Source organism: Channa argus, chromosome 3 (assembly GCF_033026475.1).
Source record: "Channa argus isolate prfri chromosome 3, Channa argus male v1.0, whole genome shotgun sequence".
NCBI lineage: Eukaryota > Metazoa > Chordata > Actinopteri > Anabantiformes > Channidae > Channa > Channa argus.
In genome coordinates this window covers 4416861-4439533 of record NC_090199.1, presented here as the reverse complement: position 1 = coordinate 4439533, position 22673 = coordinate 4416861, and the positions used below count along the sequence as shown (strand labels likewise).

Here is a 22673-nt window from a genome sequence, read left to right as displayed (position 1 = left end):
TGACCATGGTAAGAGTAAGAACATGAATCATCATAATCTGTGCTTCTTGTTTGGTTTCCTCTCTGTCACGGTTTTGTTAAGGAGGGACCCAAGAGAGGAGAAAGTGCGAGTGATGAACGAAAAAGGGTTTTATTTGACAGATATATAATACAACCAAAATCGCTCCTAAAACGAGGTAACAAAAAACCCGGGCTATAGTGAGAACAGATACAGAAATAAAACTTAAATGGACACAAAACACTAAACTACTTAAGAAGTAAGGCACAGGTTAACATAGACAATTAAAGCAAGTAAACACAAGGGGAAGCCTAAGGAGAACTCTTAACATAAATACTCTAAACTAGAAAACTCCGAACTCTACTACCAAACAGGGGGAAGGGAAACAAAACACCTGGCAATCTTTAATCAAAAGAAACCTACAAGTTTAACTAACAAGACTCACAAGGACAGACTAAGGATACCAAAAGGAAACTAAACAGGTTTGGAACCAAGACACACACACACACACAAACACACAGGGACAGGAAGTGCAACAAGTTCCTGACACTCTCTTCTCACTTTGTTGCGAGTTTGCTATTGACCTACGAGTAAAAACCACAATGAAAATGCAGAATACAAAGTTACTAGTAAATAAAAAGAGACTGTAAAACTGGTATGATGCAGCAAAAATGTTTTGTAGCTACAGTGAGTAGAAAACCGTCACAAGATCCACAACCTTTGAAACCAGGGTCTGATCTCTTGCAGAGATCTTCATTACGACTGACTCGCAATAAAAAAAAATTAAAAAACCAAGTACATTCATTCTGACCCCAAATGAAATCTACTGCCATCAAAATATGCTTATTATTCATCAAGAATTCTAAAAATAATGGAGGTTGCTTCTTATAATTAAAGTAATTTGATTGACTTTTGTGTGTTTTATTGAAATGAATAATTTCCAACACATCTTTGATCTTAGAGGTTTCATTTAAAAAATTAATATATAAAAACACAAACAACAAAAAAGGGTGGGGGATTTCACATTTTAGTCTGAGAGACTGGCAGCACTATGAGGAGGGAGACACACTATACTGCACAGGAAGCTCGAGAGGTCATTTCAAACCATGTTGTGGAAGAAAATGACCAGGAGAACAATGCAGAACATAATGAGGAGAAAGAATGGACTGATGACGAGGATTCAGGGAGAGAAGGGGAGAAAAAGGCCCAACATCACCTGCAGAAATGGAAAAGGGTATGAAGGAAAATTATAAACAGGATGAGGTAGAATCTGAAGAAGAAATTGAAATCTCAGACTGCACTTATGAACCTGAGAAGGACCCAGCTGAGATAGATAATTTACAGTCAAAGGATAAAACATGAATCTGGTCTTCCATCAGTCCGAGTAACGTACAACGAATTTAAAATATTCTTCAAATTTACCTTTTTAAATTAAGTATAGACTAGAGTGAAAGGAGCTTGAAGGTTCCTATATAAACGTAGCTATTACAAAGCTTTAACAAAGGTGAGTGGAATTGTCATTACCTGCTACAGTATAAACCAACATGCTTAAATGCAGGATCATTCACTCACTATTCTATTTAAATAACTGACTTCAGATTGTGCTTAAATAGAAAATAATATTTGTTAGATTGGACGTTGCCAGAAATTTATATTGAAACAAAACTTACAACTTACTCCCATTTACAACACAATTAACCACTTTATAGAATCTAAAATACAATTTACAATTAACAGCTTCTCGAATCTTCGTCAGGGCACCGTAAGGCTTCATGTCCCCGGTGGCGCTTTCTGACCCGTCCCGCATTAGAGGACCTCATTAGAGTCGAAACGGCGTCGCTCCCACCGCGGGGTCTGTCTGACCTTGAAGCCAGCGTCGCTTTAACCTCGGTTGACTGATTCACGCACTTGCCGACGTTACTTACAGTTACAGTCCGTCAGCCTTGTTTCGGCAGCACAAACTCTAAAAGTTACACTACGCAGCTGACACGGGAAAATGCGCGTAAATGCCTCAATCAGTTCAAAATAACATTTGTCATCCACCGAATGAAACATGCTTGAACCCTCAGTGATCAGTCGTTACCTTCCCTGACGCAGAGCTCCCTCTCCCGTCTCCGCTCGTGTCCCCGCCCCCTTTACCTCTCTGCTGTCAATCACAACAGGTCTTTCTGACGGACGCGCGAATGAGCGGTACAGTGTACTAACTAAAGGTGCCATCGGTTTTTTATACGATTATATTTACTACCAAAATCAGTGTTTTGCCTATTTTAGAAACAGATTATGAACTATACACACTTATCAGTAACTATTTACATTCCACTTTGGTTAAACTAGAATTACTTGCTTTAAATATCTTGTCAAAAAGTTTTCAATCCATCTTTCAGTAGGAGTTAAGTCATTTCTTCTTCATCGGGGCCACAATTATTATTGATTGTTACCTTGAAGGAAGACACATAGAGAGTGTATCTATTAAGATCAGGTTTAAACGTATTTTATTTATAAATATGAGATTTAGGATTAAGAGAAAACACACTGACAAAACAATGTAGAATGCAGCAGATGCAACTATGTAAGAAATATTTATAAGATTTAAAAAAGCTTCTTAAATGATACAGTGGTGGCTCTCCTCATTTGCATTCACACCTAGTTGTTGGGTACAAAAGTACAAATCTTAAAACAACAAAAAAGAAACACAAAGAATAATGTCTTAGGAGTAGGACTTTTTGTTGTGCATAAAACCAGTTATGTGCTAAGCGCAGTTCTTAGTGAAGACTGTCTCTCCGGTCCATTAAATATTTCATATGTATGTGAAAACAACTTCCCAAGATCAGGACTCATGGAAACTTCTTCAAGACACACCAGTTTGCCCAGCCAGCTTGCAAACAGTGATAGCTTGATTGAAACCCTTCTCCAAGTGGTCTTAAAGGACATTAAGCCAGCCAGATGTGTAGCTGGAGTAACAACACCTGTAGCTCAATGGACTGGGCCAGATGGAACTCTGACAGGCTATTGGAGAGGAAGGCAGAATTGGGAACGATGCCGGGGCTGCCTGACAAACACTTACAGCAGTGCAGGTGGATGAAAAAGAAGTTGAGCTCCCATTTTCTCTTGGCAGAAGACATAGACAAAAGTAAAGCTGTCTTCAGTGAAAGCCACTCGAGGCCAACATGACTGAGGGGCTCAAGACGGCGTGTCTCAAAGTACCCAGAGTACCAAATCCAGGTCTCAGGGGAACAGGAGAAGGCTGCCCTCAATTCCAGCATGTGCATGTGTTGGGACACCCACTGAATGTCCCAGGGTCCTCTGATACCATGACCTCTGTAGATAGCATGGCAGCCTGCCTGGGATGCCAGAAAGTGTTGGACTATTGGCCCCAGTGACACGCCCTGTTAGATGTAGTTGGGTTCTCTTCACCAACGAAAGGCTAGTTCCAGCTTTTAACCTGACCTATAGTGTGGTGGGAGCCCTGTGGTCTTAGACCCAGGCCAAGAAGAAACCTCTGGACAGGCCACATGTGTAGAAGGGCAAGAGGGACCACCTCAACTATCACTGTCATCAGCTTATCAATCTAGAGACAGCACCTGAGCAGTGAGAGCAGCTGAAAATGGCTGATGCCCTCATGGAATCTATGTTGTCTCTCGGGGGTCAACTTAATCAAAGATGTCCTTGAACCCAGGGTTGTATCCAGGAATGTCATCATCTGGGAGGGCTCAAGCCTGCACTTTGCACATGGTTGAGGAGCAGGGCAATGTGTTGATGCCACAGATCTTTTGAGGCAATGCAGACAAGCTAATTATCTAAATAATTCAGGATCCTCAAACCCCACTGCCTCATAGGAAAAAGAACTGCGTCCATGCAATGGGTGAAGATCAAGTGGCCAGTGAAATGCCAAAGGGCAGAAGTTGAAACTCTAACATCCTGCCCAATAAAGTCAAACTGAAGAAAGTGCTAATACTTTCTCCAGATGGAGACTTGAAAGTATGCATCTCTCAGATTTATGGTAGTGAACCTGTCCCCTGGTGTGACAGTCTGCATCACCCTCAGGATCAAATGCATACAGCATTTCACTAGATTGAGGTGCTTGTTGAGACCCCAAAGGTCCAGGATGGGGAGGGGTTTCCTGCCTAGTCATAAACCTACAAAAATTCTCTAGCTAAGACCTGAGATTGCCCAGTCCCAATAACCATAGCACCAGGCTGCCTGGATTTCAGCAGTTGTTGTGCCTCTAGCCATTTCTGGGCTCCCAGAGAGTGGGGCTCCCCCACACTTTATACCCTGAACAAAAACGCAAAAACAGGCCACCCTACTATGTGCCTGCATGATAAAGCAATCCAGGCATCAATAGGGGCTCTCCCAGACTAACAGCATGCTGACTACCAAGGCAGGTGAAATACCTGCCATGGGCATTCTCCAAGGAATGAGGGATGCTGCTCGAAAGCTGCTTGAATGTACCCTGACTAAACTGCATGAATGAGCCATGTGAGCGGGGCTGTTAGCTGCCCACAAAAACCATCCCACTGTACAAGCAAGATCTGGACAAACAGTGACATGTCAAGGGAGGCTGCCCAACCTTACAACTGGTAAGTGGACCAAGTGAGGCTCCACAAGCCTAAGTGCACAGAAAAACGCATGCACGCACACACACCTACCTTTCTTCCTTCTTCTTCTCTTATTATTCTCTAATTCCCCTTTTTAAATATCAAGGATTATTTGTTGCACCCTGGCTCGGTGGAGATCAAACAATCACTGATTTCATGCCTGCACAGGTGCTTCATAGATTATCTGTGTGGCGTGGCCAGACATGCCGTTATGTCTTAAAATATCCACGTCCCCTGACCTGAGGAGGTCATTTCCCAAACATATTTCATGTAATGTGTATGGGAAATGAATGTATGTAATGGATTGGAGAGCTGGTCTTGAGCAATAGAAAATATCAGGTTTTGATGACTGTGCTGTACAGTGCAGGTGTAGATTCTTCTGTTTCCTGATGTCTGAATCTCAGAGAAAAAAAGAAAAGCAAAACTTAAAAAATATAATATGAAATTATATCATTAGTATTTTATTCCATTGGTGATAAAAAAGCAGTGAATGAGGATATTGGTACTCACTCCGGAGAAGTACTGTCCCTGTTAAATCTGACAGCAGAATACTCAGTCACTTCGTCTTCCTCCATGTGTCTGTGGGGCTGAGCTGCCCTGATGTTGTAGTAGACAGGATCTGTTTGTTCTTTGAAGAAATGAACAGTGGTATACTGAGGGTTTTCTGACTGTCCCTGATCAGGTGGACGCTGCAAAGACAAAATTACTTCAGTTACAGAAATGGTGTGTAGTAAAATTTGTTTATCCTGAAAGGTGCATATCTGGAAAAATCTGTTTAGAAAAGACCAAAGCAACAGTAGCTGCAACAATGATTGTTGTTAATTTTGTTTTTACGACAAGGTTTGAGAGGAACAAGCAGCAAAACAGCTTGGAGTAATTTAATTCAATTCAATGAAACTTAATTTATATAGCGTCATTCACAACAAAGTCATTTCAAGGCAGATAATAAAGTTAAGACTATAATATGTAGAGAAAACCCAAGAAATCCCACTTGATCAAGCTCTAGACAACAACGGAGAGGAAAAACTCCAGCAGAACCAGGCTCAGGGTGCCTTGACCGTTTGGAGTGAGTGGAAAGTGGAGAGAGAAAAGAAAAAAGAGAAGACAGACAACAAAACATTGAGCAGGTTGGTAGGACCAGTAGCTGCACACTGGAAACACATAGCTCCAAAGCCGGGGACACCTGCAGAAAGGGACAGAGAGAGGGAGACAGACCGGGAGATAGACAACTACAGGAGAAAGAAGACACAAAATGAATGTCATACAGTGGTGACAAATAAATGTGGCGTGAGAGGAGAGGAGAGAGGGAAGAGAGGAGGGAAGGAGCTGAGTGCATCAGGGGTTGGGTCTTTTGGAAACCACAAGTAGGCCTGAGTTCGAAGGGTCTATTAGGTTGATATGGAACTATGAGGTCTTTTAGATATGATGGCTTGACCATTTATATCTTTATATGTAAGAAGCAGGGTTTTAAATTCTATTCTAGATTTTATGGGAAGCCAATGGAGAGAAGCTAGTGAAGGAGAAATATGACGTCTCTTGCTAATTCCACTTAGCACTCTTGACTCTTTGTGTATTTGAAACTTTAAAAATTCTCACCTGTTCCCTGTTTTCTGGTTTCTCTCCAGACTCAGGTGGTTCCATCTTAGCCCCATTTTTTCTGGTTAGAAAGGTCATTTGAAAATAAATTATTCACTTCTTTTATTGATTAAAAAAAACAATAACTTAGTGAAACAGAGCTGCTCACCTCATCCAAAAGTAGACAAAGAGCAATATGAGAAGAGGCAGGAGAACAGCAGCAGTTACTCCAGCAACTATTGATATCCCTGTTTCTGAGGGCGAATCAAAAGAAACCAGAGTAGGCTTAAGACTTTTTGTATTGGAGCAGCATGTTTAGTGCTGGATGAGCACTAAACATATTCATCTCTGTGGTACTTGTGCCATTTCCTGCTCAGTACAAGTTACCTTTCCAACATAGTGTTGCCTGAACAGTTCTGTTTATCTGAGGCCAATAGAGCCTTTGATATTTGAGACACACGTGGAATCAAGGTTAATATACGCGGTGTTGGTAACTTTCTAAGGACACTCTGATAGACAAAAATGTGATGTTGCTAGTTTCTAAATGACCTCTAGATTATTTGGGGCAGTGCCATTATTTTCAAAAAACTGATTTGGGTCATGGTGATGAGGATTAATTGGTTTCACTCTATTATATAGTCAGATAGGAGAAACTTCTGCTGCTGTTCATGACTGTAACAGCACTGTAAGTGTGATCAGTATTTTAGATATTTTCTAATGTGTGTTATGATTATTAAAAACTAACTGGACACTCAGGTTTAGTGAGTCACTTAAACTTTATTGCTATACTGCCACTGAAATTAGTTTTGCATTAGTTTAGTTAGTAGGAAAATGTGTCCCAAAATACAATAAAAAAATTTATTAAACCTATTAAGAAAAAAATAATTTGTTATTAAATGGTTTCAGTGCACCAGAATGGATCTTAATGTGGAGAGGTGCTGTCAAAGCCTCCTGTGACCCAGACCCTCAGAACAGCTCTGGCAGTAGTGGTGGGATATTCCCCTTCTAAAGGTTTTTGAGTGAGGCTCACTGTTTTAGACATCTTAAAAAAGATTAAATCCTGTACTTTTCTATGAGACGCTACAGGTTTTGACACAGCATCAGCATATAACACCCTGGCTGGATGGAATTTGAGTCTCAGTCTACAGCTTGAACAGTTATTGTAGCTTTGACTTTGCTTTTCTTATTCCTGGGGGCAATAAACACTGGGCAGTTCTTACATGACCTGAAGGATGTTTCTAGTGAACTTCTTGCTTCTTAGGGCTGTTTATACTCTGGAAGCATCTTTGTCTGTGTAGCTTGCACAGAGTATGAAAGAACCTAAAGTATCATTTCTTGTGGAAAGCAGTGATTTGACTCCTTCATAAAAGACTCTGTTCAGATTAATGCAAAATAATACCTGCTACAATTATAGATACAGAGGTGGAGTTCTGACGTCCTATTGTGTTCTGGGCTTCACAGGAATAATTCCCACTGTGTTCAGGTCTGATGTCAGTGATGGTGAAGTTCTGTCCATAAGCTTTTGGTGAGTCTTCATTCTCCTTGTACCAGGTATAATTAGCTGCTGGGTTAGCATCACTGCTACAGGTCAGAGTCACTGAACTACCCTCCACTATCTCAGCAGAGGGACTCACTGACACAGAGGGAAGCTTTGGAGGATCTGGAGGAGAAAGAAAATTAAAATTCTTCACTGGACTTCACAGCAGGACTTACATGTACAATAACTGAATAAAATGTAAGAAATAACTGTTTCTCATGAAGGAAGAGGGGAATGTGGTTGATTGTTTATTAATGCCGGAGATTTCAACCATGCGAATCTCAGGACTGTGCTCCCTAATCTCCATCAGTATGTGGACTTTGCAACAAGAGGAGGGAACACGCTGGATCCTGTTTACACAAACATCCCCGGCGCCTTTCGTGCGGAGCCCCGCCCCCATCTCGGCTACTCAGACCACATCTTGGTTATGCTAATTCCAGCATACAGACCGCTCGTCAGACCCTCTAAACCGGTTCTGAATCAGGTGAAAACCTGGCCAGCAAGAGCTACTTCTGTCTTTCAAGACTGTTTTGAGTGCACTGACTGGGACATGTTTAGGGAGGCCGCAACCAATGGCGATTGCATCAACTTGGAGGAATACACGTCAACAGTAACCAGCTACATCAGCAAGTGCGTTGATGATGTGACCATTTCCAAGACCATCACTACACGCTCCAACAGGAAGCCGAGGATAAATGCTAACGTGTGTGCGCTGCTAAAACAAAGAGACTCTGCCTTCAGAACAGGGGACAAGACGGCCTTAAGAACAGCAAGGGCCAAACTGTCCCGTGCCATTAGAGAGGCCAAGCGCGGACACACAAAGAAAATCCACGACCACTTCCAAGACAGCGGAGACACCCGGCGCATGTGGCAGGGCATCCAGGCGATCACAAACTACAAGACAACTTCACTTGCTTGTGACCGTGACGCCTCCCTCCCAGATGCGCTGAACGACTTCTACGCCCGTTTTGAGGTACAGAACAACGTGAAGGCGAGGATGTCCACCCCTCCTCCCAGTGACCAGGTGCTCTGTCTAACCACAGCTGAAGTTAACTATGCAGAGTTAACCCACGGAAGTCTGCTGGACCAGACAACATTCCTGGCAGAGTGCTCAGGGAAATTCGCAGAACAGCTGGCGGATGTCTTTACAGACATCTTCAACATCTCCCTGAGCAGCAAAGTTGTTCCTACGTGGCTCAAGACAACGACCATTGTTCCCGTGCCTACGAAGTCTACTGTCTCCTGCCTCAATGACTATCGTCCCGTCGCACTCACACCCATCGTGATGAAGTGCTTTGAGAGGCTCGTCATGAGGCACATTAAGTCCCAACTCCCAACCTCCCTGGACCCCATGCAGTCTGCGTATCGTCCAAATCGTTCCACGGACGATGCCATCTCCACGACCCTCCATTTGGCCCTCACCCACCTGGACAATAAGGACTCATACATACAGATGCTGTTCATTGACTTCAGCTCAGAATTCAACACAATTATCCCTCAGCACCTGATCGAGAAGTTGAGCATATTGGGCCTGAACAACTCCCTCTGCAAATGGACTCTGGACTTCCTGACTGGGAGACCTCAGTCAGTCGGGATCGGGAACAACATCTCCAGCACCACCACACTGAGCACTGGGGCCCCTCAGGGCTGTGTGCTCAGCCCTCTGCTGTTCACGTTGCTGACGCACGACTGCTTAGCAATGCACAGCTCGAACCACATAGTCAAGTTTGCCGATGACACGACTGTGGTGGGTCTAATCAGCAAGAACGACGAGTCAGCTTACAGAGAGGAGGTGCAAAGGTTAACAGCCTGGTGTGGAGCAAACAACCTGTCTCTGAACTTTGACAAGAAAGCCCAGCAGCGTCTCTACTTCCTGAGAAGGCTGAGGAAAGCCCATCTCCCTCCGCCCATCCTGACCATGTTCTACAGAGGGACCATTGAGAGCATCCTGAGCAGCTGAATCACTGCCTGGTTTGGGAACTGCACCGTTGGGGATCGCAAGACCCTACAGAGGATAGTGAGGACAGCTGAGAAGATCATCAGAGTCTCTCTCCCCTCTGTTATGCACATTTACACAACACGATGCATCCGCAAAGCCAACAGCATTGTGGACGACCCCACACACCCATCGCACACAGTCTTCACATTCCTGCCATCAGGAAAGAGGTTCCGAAGCATTCGGGACGCTACATCCAGACTGTGCAACAGTTTTTTCCCGCAGGCCATCAGGCTCCTCAACACACAGAACTGAAATGGAACTTACACACACTACAAACCGAACTTAACACACTCTCATCACTCATTACTCATCTCAATTCTTTCCACCACTTATTTATTTATTTATTTACTTTTATTATTCTACACTTACCGCACTACACTGTTTACCTGCTGTTTTTTGCACATTCCAATGCAATTGCACTGTTTACATGCTGGACATTCAAATGCACTATACTGTTTACATGCTGCTCTTTTTACACCCTTAGCACACTTGACTGTACTCTACTGTAAAATAGTATACAGTAGGTTTACTGGTCGGCACTGTCTTAGGTTCTGTGTCCTGTCCTATGTTACTTTGTGTTGTCAGTCTACACTGTCTGTCTGTACTGTTTTTCGTCTACACTGTTTGCACTAGTTGCAGTCGATGCACTTTACATCGCTTGTGTTGTTTTGTAGCACCTTGGTTCTTGGAGGAACGTTATCTCGTTTCTACTGTGTACTGTGTACCACTGTGTATAGTGGAAAGGACAATAAAAGCCACTTGACTTGACTTGACTTGATTTGAATGGTAAATGGCTCATAGGCCACATGCCGTAAATCCAAACAGTTTTGTTATCGCCTGCAAAGGTTTCAACTTGTTTGTGACACGAAGAAAAAAATCCCAATAAAAGATAAAATCTTCCTGTTGTCTTCTTCATTATTATATGTCTTTAAACAAACTGCAGCGGCCAAAACAGTTTATATGTCTGCTTTTTTTTTTACAGTTACAATAAGAAGAAGTTAAAGTGCATAATTAGGAAAACATTATGTTTTTTGTTAATATTTGTGTTGTGTTTTACTCACATTTCACATTAATAGAGACATACTCAGATCTTCTTATCCCCAGCTTGTTCACAGCTGTACAGTAATACTGTCCAGAGGCAGAGGACTGGATGGAGCTGAAGACATACTGTGGTTTTTCATGGATGTATTCAAGATCTGGGCCTTTTTGCTTGAACCAGGTATAATTAGCTGCTGGGTTAGCATCACTGCTACAGGTCAGAGTCACTGAACTACCCTCCACTATCTCAGCAGAGGGACTCACTGACACAGAGGGAAGCTGTGGAGGATCTGGAAACATGGAGTTTCAGGGTGAGAATAAGGTTTGGAACAAATTTTACATAGACAGTGTTCATAAACCAACACTAAAGCAAAGTGGTGATGTTCATGTCTTTATCACGTGTTTTTTCTACATTGGAAAAGTTCATTGTAGAACATAAACGTCACAATGTCTTACAGTCAGCTGTTCTGACGAATTTGTTCTGACTTCATTTCCACAAAGAAGCTTATTGGACACATCTTATAAAGCTAATGGTTGAATCCTAACAATTTGGAAAGTTTATAACTAGCCTTCATTCTTTTCAGACTTTGTTTGGTGAAATACAAACATGGATCCATGAAGTGTTTTGCACCTGAAATGATTTCTTTTATGATCAGCACATTTTTTTGTTTAACCCTTAAGAGTCTGGCCTAGTTTTTGAAAACGTTAGATTTTACTATAATGTACCACATTAAAACATGTTCACCATTGAACCAACCATGTGACTTGATCATGTCGGAGTGATCACAAACTCCTAAGTCTTGTTTTAATTCATTTCTACAGTGTGAGCTGTTATGTTACAGATGAACTGTGCAACAAAAACTAGAAATGAGAGATTTTGACACATGAAAAAAATCTAATGTTTTATAAATCTTTTTTTTTTCACTTTTACACAGTTAATGAGCAAATACCAAAGACACGTACATGGATTTTATGAACCTGGTTCAAACTGTAAGAAAAGACACTTTAAATGGCAAAATCTCTAACATGCAACCAAAGCAGCTGTAAGAATCTAAGAGACTCCACCAGATGGTGATGTGTCATTAAACTCACAAACTGAAGGAGACCTGAACTCCTCATGTCCTTTTATAGCACAGGAATAACTGTCTGCAGGAGAAAACTTATGAGTAACAGAAGATGACGTTGTTTCTGTCCTAAGTTTCTGTGCATTCTTGTACCAAACATAGGTAAGACGATCAGGTGGACAACTATTTAAGCACTTCACATCTGCCCAAGTAACGTCCTGGTGGATTTGTGATCTGATCACCTGCATCTGGAGATCTGAATACATGCAAAAACAACACAAAATCATGGTCACACAAATGCACAAGTGAACACAAGTACATCCTAGTAGTTTTATAATCTTACCTGTAACGGACAAAGTCACTCCAGGTTTCCCTGTATATTTCTCTTCTGGTTGCTTTGTTATGAACCTAAACTTGTACACAGCTGAGTCGCTCTTTCTCAGGTCTTTTATTCTCAGAGTGCAAACTTTATTATAAAAAAGATACTCCACACGGCCCTCATAGTCTGGGTCTGCTGTCAAGTCCACAGGTTTAGGATCAGTCCCTTTAGTAAACCATAATTTCTTCTCAACTTTAGAAGTTTTAGTTGTGGATGGGTATGTGTAGGTGCAGCGTATGTCCACTGTTGATCCTTTTATGGCACAGATCTGAGTAGAAGTGTAAGTCACTCTCCATCCATTCTGACCCTGTATCACTGTAACACAGAGAACAGCAGGAATTAAAGTTAACAGCTTTAGTTAACAATCACTTAATAAGATAAATAATAAAACTAGTTATCTGCAGGTATTGTCATGAATCTAACCACAATTGTTCAATCACAATCTCTAAATTATTCATAGGTTTATTCAATAACAACAAAGGACAGAACATTGTAGTTCTCTATCAAATACATCACATCTTCATCTTTCTCTTCTCATTATAATTTGGGATTTCTACTGCTGTGAAATTCACTTTTGTAGACCACATCTCAGCGGAGCATCCTGCCAAAGAACCATTTCTTCAGGGGGCAAAAAAGTTCAGGTGCATTTTATGGTTAGGGTGGTTTCTCACTTGTAAAAGCATAATGACTAAATGTAAAATCCACAATTACAGTATTTACATTTACAGAAGCTGAGTTGTGTGAATTGTAGAACTTCTTTCAACTGCTCCCTTTCAGCTGTCACCACAGCAAATCATGTGCCTCCATCTAACTCTGTCCTCTGCATCCTCTTCTCTCACACCAACTAACTTCATGTCCTCTCTCACTACATCCATAAATATCCTCTCAGGTCTTCCTCTAGATTTTATCACACGACACACCCGACACTTTTCTCCACCCGTTCCAACCTGCCTGCACTCGTCTCTTCACCTCTTTTCCACAATCTCCGTTGCTCTGAACCATTGACCCTAAGTACTTAAAGTCCTGCACCTTCTTCACCTCTGCTCCCTGTAACCTCACCGTTCCACCTGGGTCCCTCTCATTGACACACATGTATTCTGTCTTGCTGCGGCTAAGCTTCATTCCTCTGTTTTCCAGAGCAGACCTCCACCTCTCTAGATTTTCCTCCACCTGCTCCCTGCTCTCACTACAAATCACAATGTCATCTGCAAACATCATAGTCCATGGAGATTCCTGTCTAACCTCATCTGTCAGCCTGTCCATCACCAGAGCAAACAAGAAGGGGCTCAGAGCTGATCCTTGATGTAGATGTAAATTGTAGAACACGCACATTTTATTTCAGTTTCTGGATTGTTTCTTCATTGTCAGCAAATTGAATTGGTTTGTTTAAATGTGATACTGCCCTCTTGTGGACAAGTACTATACAAGCAAGTATTAAAGAAACACATGCAAATGTATCAGAGCGTAGGTTTGTTTCAACATTTATGTGTATCGACAGAGAAGTATAATTCAGCCTTTAGACTGTGGTGGGACCCCCCAGTGCACTGAACTCCTCCCCCATGAATTATTTGTCACCACTGCATGACATTTATATCTTGTCTTCTTTTCCTGTAGTTGTCCCTCTCTCTCTGTGTCTCCCTCTTCATTTTCCACTCACCCAGTATTTGATATGTCAGTCAGGTGTTCCACTTATTATGTGGGTCATCTGATCCAAAAGGTTCTATGTTGAAGGTGTAAGTTTAATATTTCTTGTTTATGTGGTTTTAAACTCAAATGTTGTCAGTGTACAGAAAAACAACTAATCCACTGACCTTGCTGATGTTTTCAGTTTTAGGCACAAAAACTTTGAGTATGGCTAAGTTAAAGAAATTATATATATATAAGTTAAATCAAACAATGATCATTATTAGAGCAGACAACATGCAGAACCCTAATTTTTAATCAGCCAAAAAAGACCCATGTCACACCACTTTTTAGATCTCTACACTGGCTTCCTGTTGCTGCTCGCATCAGGTTCAAAGCTCTGTCTCTTGCTTACAGGGTTGTTAACTCGACAGCTCCCGCTTACCTCAACTCACTCATTCAAGTCTACAATCCTTCTCGCCCGCTGCGGTCTGCCAACGAACGACGTCTGGTGGTTCCAGCACCGCATAGAAGACACCAAGCAAAACTGTTCAGCGCAATGATCCCACGATGGTGGAACGAGCTACCAAACGCTGCACGCTCAGCTGATTCTCTCCCAATATTCAAAAAACTGCTGAAAACTGAACTCTTCCGCATCTTCCTATGCACTTAAATCTTTAAAAAAATAAAAAAAACTTTCTGCTCTCTTGCACTTGTATCTCGTGAACTGTGAACACTTTTCTGATAGGACTTTGCTTTGATGTTTTGTCCTTGACTTATATTTTTGTACCTTGTACCTCACTTGTAAGTCGCTTTGGATAAAAGTATCTGCTAAATGACTAAATGTAAATGTAAATGTAAATGTAAACCCTGGTCTCTGATGGGAAAGTCCTTTGTTGTTCCATCTCCTCCTCCAAAGACTGGACAAAGTGGCACTAAGATTTCACACAGTCTGTAGTTCTGAACCTACTGGGTAATTTAAGTCTTTTTTTTCTGGCTAGAACAAGAGAGGATGTGATCAGTGTAGATAAATGTGGTATTCTTGGTTATTTTCCGTTCACTCTGTGGTCGGGTTACTGCTAAATGAGAAAACCCCAGAGAATTGCAGTGAATTGAGGAAGCTTTTATTCTCAGTTGGTAAGGCAGTCATCAACGGTCCACAGTGGTTTGACTCCCAGTCCCTTCTGGCTACATGTTGAAGTGTCCTTGGGCAGAACACACCTCGTTGGTCAGGTGAGCACTTTGCATGGCAGCCACCACCATTGGTGTATGTGTAAATGAGAAATAACAATCTAAAGCACTTTGGATAAAAGTGCTACGTCAGCAGAACGTGCAACTATAAAGAGCATGAAAACATCACACTGAGCTCAGAAAGTATCAACAATACACAAGAAAACATCTATACCACACCTGTACCTTCTCAAACGATTCAAACCAATCTGTTCTATCTGCGTTAACCGTTTTATAAAGTTCTTCATGTTCATTGCATAGATGAGTCTCATCTCCTGGTTTTTCTTATTTAGTTTTTAAATTTAGTTAGTTTTTAACACCTGAACATGTTTCTGTTGCATCATCTGTGTCTGCATTTCCTTCCCTGTCTGATCAGTTGCGAGTTTTGGTGTTTTGGGGACTATTTAAGACACTTTATTGTCGATTCCTGTCCATGTGACTGCATTTGTGTGTGTTGTTCTTCATGTTGCATTCATAAAACCCCAATAAGACAAATACTGTTGATATCACCAACAAGTTAAAAAGTTTAGTGGAAAATAAAGGAATTCAGAAAGATGTTACAGCATGTCTGAAAAAGTACTGCACTGGTAAACCCATCATAACTTAATGTAGAAATTACAGAACTGTTATTTTTAAATCTAACGCAAAAAGTTCTAATTAATGTAAAAAAAAAAAAAAAAACACATCCCCATGTTTTAAAGCAGCAGGTGAAAATATAGATGCACAGTACCTGACACAGAGAGAAGGAAGACGACAAATCCACTCGCTGCTGCTGTTAAACTCATAGCTGCTCCTCTCATGTGTCTGTGAAACTGCAATAGAACAAACCAGCAGACAAACATGTAGGAAGTGCATCAATCACATCACTACACAACTCTGCACTAAATGAGGATGTTTTTTCTCTTTTCTCTCACTATTAAGCAGAAGATGGAAAGGATGTTGAAATACAGCAGACTTCCTTCTTCTTTCATTATTTGTTTTATTTATGAGCAGTAGACACTTAAGTTAAACTAACATTTGACTTTCTAATAAAAAATATGATAAAAGAAATTTGTGTTGTGTATTAGCAAACCTGTTGCACAACACAATCACATTTACTAATGCAACTGCTGATGTATTTGCACTTTTCACACAAAAAAGTTAAATAAAGCAAAGCATTAAATAAACTGAGGTCTACAAGTGTAGCAGTGTGTCCTTTAGTCATCGTATCACAAAAACAATTTCAAACTCAAATGAAACAACATGCCTTCATGCAAAGTGTGAAACATTACTATGCAGCTAACACAGAAAAGAACTATATCGTGCATAAATACAAGATAAGAGCAGTTAAAGTGAGAAGTGACAAATGCAAAAGTCTGGGCAGAGTTTAGTATGTGGAAAAATTAACAGACATCACAGTTTACAGAGTTCAGACTCTGTAAAGTGACTTTATTATTAGCCATGTTGATGTAGGGCAGAGTTACATGATGCATTTCCTTTTTTTAAAGACAAGATTAACGGCTTAGTCACTGCAGACGGACTGAGTGAATAAAGGTGCTGAGCCCAGAATCAGTTCTTCTGGTTTCAAATACTTTCTGTGCTGACAGATGGGACATGTGAACCATGCAGCAGTTTTACTAAACAGATGATGTTTCTTTCCAATATTAATGTTTTATTGTATGAGTAGGTTTGAAAATAAAAGCTTTTGGTTTCTTTTTTCTCTGTTTACTCTGGTCAAAATGTCACATGATTGAAGAGAAATGCAGAAAACTAAGGCGTGAGAGACTCATATGAAAGTTAGTGGTAACGAAGCATCAACGTGTATGAAACAGTGAAATGAAGTGTAGGATGGTGAAATTCTGTTCATTTAAAAAGCAGTTTTAATGACTCGAAATCGATTTTCATTGTAATAAAATTTGACAAATCTGTCACAGTTTGCAGTTAAATTAAACAAAAAATGATCTGCTTGGCTGAACAGTTGTCTGAGTGAACTGATCCACACGTGTTCACTAAAGGTGAACTGGAGCTGGGTGTTAGCAAACCTGGAGGCCAATCAATGAAACGAGAATGAAGGTGTGATCATGATCATCAAGATCATTCTAAAGGAACATCCCATAATGCTCAATGAGGTTCGAAAGAACTTTAGAGCAACACCTTAAGACATGCAGACTCTCCATGTTACCCACAGTCTAATGGCATATAAGTTAGTTTAATTGGTGTCTCTAAATTGACCAGAGGTGTGAGTGTATGTCTCTGTGTTGACCCTGAGATAGATGGGGACCTGACCTGTCCAGGGTCTACCTTCCCCTTTGCCCTATGACAGCTGGGATCGGCTTCAGCCCCAACCATTACCCTACACAGGACAAGCAGTTGCAGATAATGGATGGATGAAGCTGATGAATTTAACAGATGTAGAAAGTACAAAGACAAAATAAAGTCAGTTACCTTGTTTTCTGCATTCACTGTTCAGATGAGGATCTGATGTATCTGACAGACATCTAAAGACAACTACAATGTCCATCGTCATTGAATAAACCTATGAATTTTTTGAGAGATAACAGCAGTGGCCATTTCAAAGACCAAATGGTAAATTATTTAACTACTCTTATAAACCAGACAGTTTGTGTCCCATGTGCATCATAGTATGCTCTCAAACACAGCCTCTCTTTTGGTCGTGCTTTAAGTTTGATTGAACCTTTAGGGCTGGAACATTCCACACTGATATGAACACAATGGAATCTGATGAATAAGATTTAAACCAACATAGTGCAGTTCATTTAATGCGGCCCACATGAGATTTTACCCATCTGGTGGAAATCTGACGTTGCCTACATTCATCTAAAAGAAAAATAATAAACTGGTTCATCAGGGGTTGGTGATGTACAATACGACTGGATTCTCTTCCGTTTCCTGACTTCCTACTTTAATCTCAGTCAGGATGGGGTTACTGTGTGAGGAGCTGCTCATCTCTGGGCAGAACGTTTACTGTTAAATCTGAGAGCAGTGTATTCAACCACTTCTTCCTTCTCCTTGTGTCTGTGGGGCTGAACTGCTCTGATGTTGGAGAACTGGACACTGGCGTATTGAAGGTGTTCCTGCTCTTTTAGTTGTCCCTGATCAGGTAGACACTGCAAAGACAAAAGTACTTCAGCTACAAAACTGACATGTGGTATAATGTGTTTAGTTTAAACTTCTGCAGAGAAAAAAAAAACATCATCTAGAGAAAAACCTAATGACAGAACAAATATCACTGTTTTCAACACACAGAACTTTTTCTCAGCACTTCATGCAACAAAACCAGATTGTGGACAGAGAGGTTTGACTGATGGAACAGGGTCGTGAGGTTAGGGTTACGGGAAATCCACTGGCCGAGACCCTAATATCTAATATTTGTGTGTACAACCCCGTATGCAAAATTCTTCAGGGATCAGTTCTTATGCAACTAGAAAAGATGCTCCTCTGTGTTTCTATTGGCAAATCTGGATCAAAGATGAGGGAAATCAGTCAGTTTAATGTTAATGAGAACCTGTGGCCTCACTGACAGGTGCAATAGAACTAAATTTAAAAATCATCTCTTTATTTTGAATTTTTGCTTTCTATTTGTATTTTCACAGTGTTTAGCTTTTCTGAGTTTGAACATTATGGAAAAAAGAATCAAATCTGATGCAGCACGATAAAGAAAAACTGGTTTTAGGTGAAAGTCCTGTTATTTTCCCTGAGGGAGGAAAACAGTACAAATGCTGTGTTGTGTTGAGCATCTGAATTGGTCGAGTTCAGATGTTCACTGTAGGTCCTGCATGTCAGAGACAGTTGGACAGTGTTTTTTTTTTTTTTTTACAGTTATTTAACAGACCATCTCAAAAAAGCAGCAGGGTTTGTTATTTCTGGTAAAATCACCATGGGGATACAGGGACATTGAGACATTTATTTTGTATTTTTCACTGTAAGTTGTGATGTTTGAGGGAAAAGTGCCCAGTGACCTGCAGTGACTTTCTTTTTTGGCCAATATGTAAAATTGTGACTTCAGGGAAAACAGAAGTGTTTTCCAACAGCAAAATCTGTATGAAATCTTGTGTTTGCTGAGCTCCAGTGGTTTAACTCCTCACTTTGCTGCAGGGACGTACAAGTGTAAGTGTTTTAAAGAAACTTACCTGTTCCCTGTTTTCTGGTCTCTCGTCAGGTTCAGACAGGTGCTTGTTCGTCCTCTTTTTTCTGAATTAATAAAGTGAATTTCAGAAATATTTGAGTGTTTAAATTAAATTAGCTAATAATGAGTTCGTGAAACAAAGCTGCTCACCTAATCCATAAGAAGACAAAGAAGAATATGACAAGCAGCAGGAGGACAGCAGTGGTTACTCCAGCAGCGGTGGATTTCCCAGTTTCTGAGGACGGATCAGAAGAAAAGACTGAACAGAGTGATTTTGAATAAAGACACTAAATCTGCTGAGTTTTTACAGGTTTAGGTAAAGGTGAGTATGTCTGAGCTTCTCTAATGTGGATTAGAGGCCAACTAGACACTTTGCATCAGAGAATAATAGAGATTCACTCAAACTGCTGCTGATCCTAAAATGACTTTTACACTTTGGAAGTAGTGAAATTTTTACTTTAAAGTTGGAAATTATTGATTTTCTTATAAGTCATTTATGTATAATGTATTAATACATCCTTGATATTTAATAGTAGAACTTCTACTATCATACATACACCAGCATCACTTCCTCATGTGTACTATTGTCCTAGTTAATGTTTTCATCCAAGACTGAGAAAACAAAGTTGTGCAGTTGTAAACTCACCATCACACGTTGCTTTATGACATATGGTACTGTGTGTGTGTGTCTGTGTGTGTGTGTGTGTGTGTGTGTGTGTCTCAATGCAAAATCTTACTTGTTACAAACAGATGTAAGGTGGAGTTCTGACGTCCTATTGTGTTCTGGGCTTCACAGTAATAATTCCCACTGTGTTCAGGTCTGAAGTCAGTGATGGTGAAGATCTGTCCTGAAGCTTTTGGTGAGTCTTCATTCTCCTTGTACCAGGTATAATTAGCTGCTGGGTTAGCATCACTGCTACAGGTCAGAGTCACTGAACTACCCTCCACTATCTCAGCAGAGGGACTCACTGACACAGAGGGAGGCTGTGGAGGATCTGGAGGAGAAAGAAAAATCAAATTCTTCACTGGACTTCACAGCAGGACTTAAAGGTACAATAACTGAATAAGATGTAAGAAATTACTGTTTGTCATGAAGGAAGAGGTGGATGGTAAATGGCTCATAGGCCACATGCTGTGAAGCTACACACTTTTGTTATCGCCTGTAAAAGTTTCAACTTGTTTGTGACACAGTGAAGAAAAAAATCATAATGAAAGAGAAAATCTTCCTGTTGTCTTTTGCATGATTATATGTCTTCAAACAAACTGCAGCGGCCACAACAGTTTATGTGTCTGCATTTTTTACAGTTACAAGAAGAAGTTAAAGTGAATAATTGGCAAAACATAAAGTTTTTGTTAATATTTAGAAAGTTGTACGTTTTCTTTGTTTTACTCACATTTTACATTAATAGAGACAACTTCAGATGTCCTCCTCCCCAGTTTGTTCTCAGCTGTACAGTAATAATGTCCAGAGGCAGAAGACTTGATAGATCTGAAGACAAGCTGTGGTTTTTCATGGATGTATTTAGGATCTGGGCCTTTTTGCTTGAACCAGGTGTAATTAGCTGCTGGGTTAGCATCAGTGCTACAGGTCAGAGTCACTGAACTACCCTCCACTATCTCAGCAGAGGGACTCACTGACACAGAGGGAAGCTGTGGAGGATCTGGAGGAGGAAACATTTGAACACAGTTTATTGTTTGTAGGATATGTATTATGATAAACCACTGTTCTCTGAAACAATATGAGGTTTTTGATCATGTAAGACACAAGACATTTAAGAGAAATTAAATTATTTTAACTAATAGAAATGAGGACATATGTATCTGTTGCTACATGTGTTGTAATAAGAAAACAAGTGTAGAAGCATCAGAAACATTCTAGATGGTTTTGTGACTGACAGCAGGCAGAGCTAAAGAAAGTGAGTATGATCAGCCAAATTATTCCACTATGTTTCTACTTATATAAGTTGTTTTACTCACATTTCACATTAAGACTAATGTCTCCAGATCTGTTCCTCCCCAGCTCGTTCTCAGCTTCACAGTAATATTGTCCAAAGTCAGAGGACTGGATGGAGGCGAAGACAAGTTGTGGTTCTTGATTAAGAGGTTGAACATTTAGATTTCCGTTCTCCTTGTTGACCACTGTTTGGTTCTTCTTGTACCAGGTGTAATTAGCTGCTGGGTTAGCATCACTGCTACAGGTCACAGTCACTGAACTACCCTCCACTATCTCAGCAGAGGGACTCACTGACACAGAGGGAAGTTTTGGAGGATCTGGAGGAGAAAAGATTAACATTTTCAGATACATTTTCTTATTTTATTTTAAATTAACCTATTGTACATGAACTATTGTTTCATGTATAAGTGTTGGTCTAGAGATGATGGTGTTTTCTTGTCTCAGATAAAAGTTGGACACTTTGTTACTGAGGAGTAAACCAACACTTAATATAAAAGCAAACAAGACTGATTTCCCTCATATTTCTTTAAAGCAGAAAGGTTGAAGCACATGAACATCAGGGTCAGAAAGAGACAGAAAGTTCTAGTCAGCAGTTCTGAAGACTGGAGACAAAACAAATGATGCTGTGTCGGAGTCTTTGTGGACATGTGATTTTCTTCTAACTCTTCACAATGAATCATGAAAAACCTCTGACTGACTAATATTTCAACAAACATTAAGTTAAATGATGGTGTTAATAGAAGAGTGTTGAGGAAACTCACACACTGAAGGAGACGGGAACGTCTCTTGTCTTTTTACAGCACAGGAAATGCTGCCTAAGTCTTTGATGTTGCCTGAGAAATAATGAGATGTTTGTCCTTTTATTTTCTGTCCATTGTTGTACCAGATGTATGAAGGACGACCAGGTAGATCACAGCTGCTGTGACACTGCATCTCCACCCTGTTAGAACCTGGATATGATGCTGCTTTGATCACCTGCACACTGAGAGCTGAATGTGCACAAAGAACAAACATTAAAACATCAAATACAGGCAAACACACACTGATGTTTTCAGATCATAATTAAACATAGATCAAATTTTTCCAATTAATATTTTACCTGTGACAGACAAAGTGACTCCAGGTTCACCAGTATAACTTACTGGTTGTTGGTTTGTTGTGAACCTGAACTTGTAAACAGCTGAGTCTCTCAGTCTCAGGTCTGTGATGGTCAGAGTGCATTTGTTGTTTTCACAGTGAAAACGCACACGACCTGTGTAATCTGAGTCTGTTAACAGATCCACAGGTGCAGTATTACTCCCTTTGATAAACCATGATGTGTTTGTAACTGAGCTGTTTCCTGTGAGTGGGTATGTGTAGATGCCGGATATTTCCACTGTGGATCCTTTTATGGCACAGATCTCAGTAGAAGTGTAAGTCACTCTCCATCCAATCTGACCCTGTATCACTGTAAGAGAGAACAGCAGAAACCATGATCAGAACAAACTTGGATAAACTTCAAAATCCCCATTTATCAGATCTATTATCTGAAGATATGATTCTAAAATGTTGCT

At 40.5% G+C, this 22673-nt stretch overlaps 2 protein-coding genes across 3 annotated transcripts; both read right to left on the bottom strand.

Moving 5' to 3' along the window:
• Positions 1 to 2466: 2466 nt before the first annotated feature.
• On the bottom strand, positions 2467 to 15908 carry LOC137124646 (Fc receptor-like protein 1). 2 transcript variants are annotated; one of them, XM_067499759.1, is made up of 9 exons: positions 15771 to 15908; positions 12152 to 12502; positions 11837 to 12064; positions 10768 to 11034; positions 7570 to 7830; positions 6340 to 6424; positions 6192 to 6252; positions 5106 to 5284; positions 2467 to 4994 (listed from the first exon to the last, which is right to left on the bottom strand). In XM_067499759.1, the coding sequence occupies exons 1-9, from the start codon at positions 15880 to 15882 to the stop codon at positions 4931 to 4933; spliced, it is 1608 nt and encodes a 535-aa protein (XP_067355860.1). In that variant the 5' UTR covers positions 15883 to 15908; the 3' UTR covers positions 2467 to 4930. The 2 variants fall into 2 exon arrangements, with proteins under 2 accessions (XP_067355860.1, XP_067355861.1); XM_067499760.1 differs by having other exon boundaries at positions 2467 to 4988.
• Positions 15909 to 15999: 91 nt separating this feature from the next.
• LOC137124618 (B-cell receptor CD22-like) lies at positions 16000 to 21459 on the bottom strand. The gene is made up of 6 exons (XM_067499719.1): positions 21144 to 21459; positions 20561 to 20827; positions 19904 to 20161; positions 19317 to 19401; positions 19171 to 19231; positions 16000 to 18147 (listed from the first exon to the last, which is right to left on the bottom strand). Exons 1-6 carry the CDS (start codon positions 21457 to 21459, stop codon positions 17983 to 17985), a joined length of 1152 nt encoding a protein of 383 aa, XP_067355820.1. The 3' UTR covers positions 16000 to 17982.
• Positions 21460 to 22673: the final 1214 nt, after the last annotated feature.

What these genes read in the sequence shown, in the direction of transcription:
- LOC137124646 (XM_067499759.1), bottom strand. Translation starts at nt 15,882, where the DNA reads ATGTTTGTCTGCTGGTTTGTTCTATTGCAGTTTCACAGACACATGAGA. An exon ending in TGTATCTATAATTGTAGCAG is followed by an intron (nt 6,425 to 7,569) that starts GTATTATTTTGC and finishes ATTCGCCCTCAG; the next exon opens with AAACAGGGATATCAATAGTT. An exon ending in TTTGTCTACTTTTGGATGAG is followed by an intron (nt 6,253 to 6,339) that starts GTGAGCAGCTCT and finishes CTTTCTAACCAG; the next exon opens with AAAAAATGGGGCTAAGATGG.
- LOC137124618 (XM_067499719.1), bottom strand. Translation starts at nt 21,459, where the DNA reads ATGTTAATCTTTTCTCCTCCAGATCCTCCAAAACTTCCCTCTGTGTCA. An exon ending in CATTAGTCTTAATGTGAAAT is followed by an intron (nt 20,828 to 21,143) that starts GTGAGTAAAACA and finishes TTCCTCCTCCAG; the next exon opens with ATCCTCCACAGCTTCCCTCT. An exon ending in CTTACATCTGTTTGTAACAA is followed by an intron (nt 19,402 to 19,903) that starts GTAAGATTTTGC and finishes ATCCGTCCTCAG; the next exon opens with AAACTGGGAAATCCACCGCT.